Source organism: Mandrillus leucophaeus, unplaced genomic scaffold, assembly GCF_000951045.1.
Source record: "Mandrillus leucophaeus isolate KB7577 unplaced genomic scaffold, Mleu.le_1.0 Scaffold74, whole genome shotgun sequence".
NCBI lineage: Eukaryota > Metazoa > Chordata > Mammalia > Primates > Cercopithecidae > Mandrillus > Mandrillus leucophaeus.
The window spans coordinates 3,320,402-3,323,220 of NW_012108030.1; the positions used below are offsets into that span (position 1 = coordinate 3,320,402).

Genomic DNA, 2,819 nt, shown 5'->3' on the forward strand with positions numbered 1-2,819 from the left:
ACAAGTCAGTCTCTGGTCCCGCCCCAGGCCCCGCCCCTCGCACGGGGCCACGCCCCCTGGGACACATCGGATCCGCGGGTGAACTGGGGAGGTACGCGTGTCAATTTCGCGACCAAACCCAGCGGAGGACCCTCAGCCTAGGGTCCACCCCCGGGACAAGTCACGCCCTTCCTGAAAACGAGCGGGCCTGCTGGGAGCACTGCGTGGGAGAGACCTAAGACGATGCAGGGCCACCCTCTCCACGCCGGCCCCGCCCTCGGCCTGCACGTGCTGCACCTCTAGCTGGGCTGAGCTGTGGTGGTGATGGGGAGCGCGGCGTCGCACTGCGCCCCTTGCCAGGGGGGCCCTGTTCCAAGACTGACTTTGAACCCAGACAGCCACGGCCACACCCCCGAGCCCCGGCTGTCTCAGGCCCCGACCCGCCCCATACCCCGCCCCCTTACCAGGCTGCGCGTGTCAATTTCAGGCTCCTATCCCTCCAGCCCTGCCCTGCGCTGCGCCTGGTGGCTTTCTCCTGCCTGCTCCCGGCTGAATCAGGCACTGCCCGAGGACCATCACCCGCAACCCCAGGGGCTCGGTCTCTCTATACCCCTCCCCATGCTCCTCGGGGCTCCTGTGCCCCTCCCCGTCACATGTCAAGCCACTTAGGTTCCATCTCGCCCCTTCTCTCGGGCCACGCTTGTCAGCTCCCTGGCCCTTCTCCTCTCCATGTCAGGCCGGTCCTCGCCCAATCTCTAATTAACAGAGACTACATGGAGCCCTCCTCCCTGTCACCGTCCCTAGACCCCCGCGGCCCCCTCCCTAAGGTCGAAAATCTGAGACAGAAAAAAAAAAAAAAAGAAAGAAAATCTGACACAGCAGAGCCCTCTCCAGGCCTGCCTGAGTCACCGCCCCACCTCCCGCACCAGGTGGTCTCTGCTCCGGTCTGTCAAGGGCCGTCTCTGTCCCCAGATTCACACCCTTCTCTGAAGTTACTGCTGTTGTTAAGAGCTTGGGCTCCACAGCCAGACATTTTAGGTCCAAATCCAGCCACTTCCTCTTACTGGCTGTGTGACTGTGGGCAAGTGACTTAACCTCTCTTGTGCCTCGGTTACCCCTCTGTAAAATAGAGAGAAAAAATGGTACCTACCCCAAAAGGGCAGCTCTGGGGAATAAATGAGTTTGGCCATGGAAAGTACTTAGGACAGGACAGGCGTGGTGACTCACACCTGTAATCCCAGGCTTGGCAAGCCAAGACGGGCGGATCGCTTGAGATCAGGCCTTCCAGACCAGCCTGGCCCACATAGTGAAACCTCATCTCTATTAAAAACACAAAAATTAGCCGGGCGTGGTGGCCCGAACCTGAAATCCCAGCTACTCGAAGGCTGACACGGGAGAACTGCTTGAATCCAGGAGGTGGAGGTTGCAGTGAGCCGAGATAGTACCACTGCACTCCAGCCTGGGCAACAGAGCGAGACTCCGTCTCAAATAATGATAATAATAATAATATAATAGGCCGGGCACGGTGGCTCAAGCCTGTAATTCCAGCACTTTGGGAGGCCGAGGTGGGCAGATCACCTGAGGTCAGGAGTTCAAGACCAGCCTAGCCAACATGGTGAAACCCAGTCTCTACTAAAAATACAAAAATTAACTGTGCGCAGTGGTAGGTGCCTGTAATCTCCACTACTTGGGAGGCTGAGGCAGGAGAATCGCTTGAACCCAGGAGGTGTAGGTTGCAGTGAGCTGAGATCGTGCCACTGCACTCCGTCCTGGGCAACAAAGTAAGACCTTGTCGCAAAATAAATAAATAAATAAAAGGGCCAAAGGTCCTCTTCATGCCTCAATTTTAACTTAATTTGCTTTTCCCAAGGAGAGAAGGTAGAATTTCATTTCTCACAAAGAACTGAAGTTCAGTCCACGCCATTTCTCTGACCCCTGTCAATACTCCGGCAACTCTCTCCCAAACCCCACCTCCGAACACGCCCCAACCGCATGTCTCTCCTACCCTAGACGGGCCTGGCTTTCCTCTGGGGTGAGTTGGTCGAATTCCTTGGCCACTTCCCGTCCCAGGAAAGCCTCATGGTCGTACTGGAAGTTCCCGTGGGAGTCATCATGGGGGGCGTCGCTCAGGGGGGCCGCCTGGTGCACCCTCCCCTGGCCATGAGGGCCTGCGTCTGGGGACGGTTTCCCCTGGGCCCCGTGCCTCAGTAGCAACAGCAGCAGCAGAAGCGATGCTAGCCACATCATCGGTCCCTGGGGAGTGGCAAAGGCCAGGGGTCAGGGGTTACAGGTATGAGGACAGAGACGGGACAGGAGAATGGCGAGGTGGAGGGGTTACCTAGGACAGGACAGGGAGATGGAAGTTGGCTACAAACTTTGGGGCTCAAAAAGGGCGGGCGATGGGGGAAAAGAGGGCGTGATGCTTAGAGGTAAAGCCACCCATGGGGGGACCGACTCTTCTGACGGAGTCTCAGGGGGTCCCAGACCTGCGAGGGGGAATTTCAGGGAGAGAAGTGGCGCACATCCCACGCAAAGTACAGGGCATAGTTGTGGCCAGCCAGAGGTCAGGGAGGCTCCCCGTCATTGCTCCCAGTCCGGACCCTGATCCTCGACCCGAGCCGCCCCAAGCCGCCCTGCCTGGACTGAGGACCCTACCCACTCCCTTTACCCAGTCATCCAGCTTCGCTCCGCTCTCCACGCTCGGCTCTGCGTTCCCGCAAAAGTGCCCAATTCGGCCGCTCTCCAGTCAGGCCCCGCCTCTGGCTGCGCAGAGCCCCGCCCCCCGCCCAATGAGCTCGCACGAGCGACTCACGGGGCGGGGCCAACGAGTGCCGGGAAGG

General features: G+C 59.1%; 1 protein-coding gene across 1 annotated transcript in view; it reads right to left on the minus strand.

Moving 5' to 3' along the window:
• Nucleotides 1–2,717, minus strand: part of RCN3 (reticulocalbin 3, EF-hand calcium binding domain) — a 26,738-nt gene extending 24,021 nt beyond the window's left edge. Inside the window, exons 1-2 of the mRNA XM_011966075.1 lie at nt 2,648–2,717; nt 1,984–2,232 (exon numbers count right to left, since the gene is read on the minus strand). Of these exons, the coding sequence (XP_011821465.1) occupies nt 1,984–2,226 (243 nt within the window). The 5' untranslated portion in view covers nt 2,227–2,232; nt 2,648–2,717. The remainder of the gene's footprint in view (nt 1–1,983; nt 2,233–2,647) is intronic.
• Between the last annotated feature and the right edge of the window lie 102 nt (nt 2,718–2,819).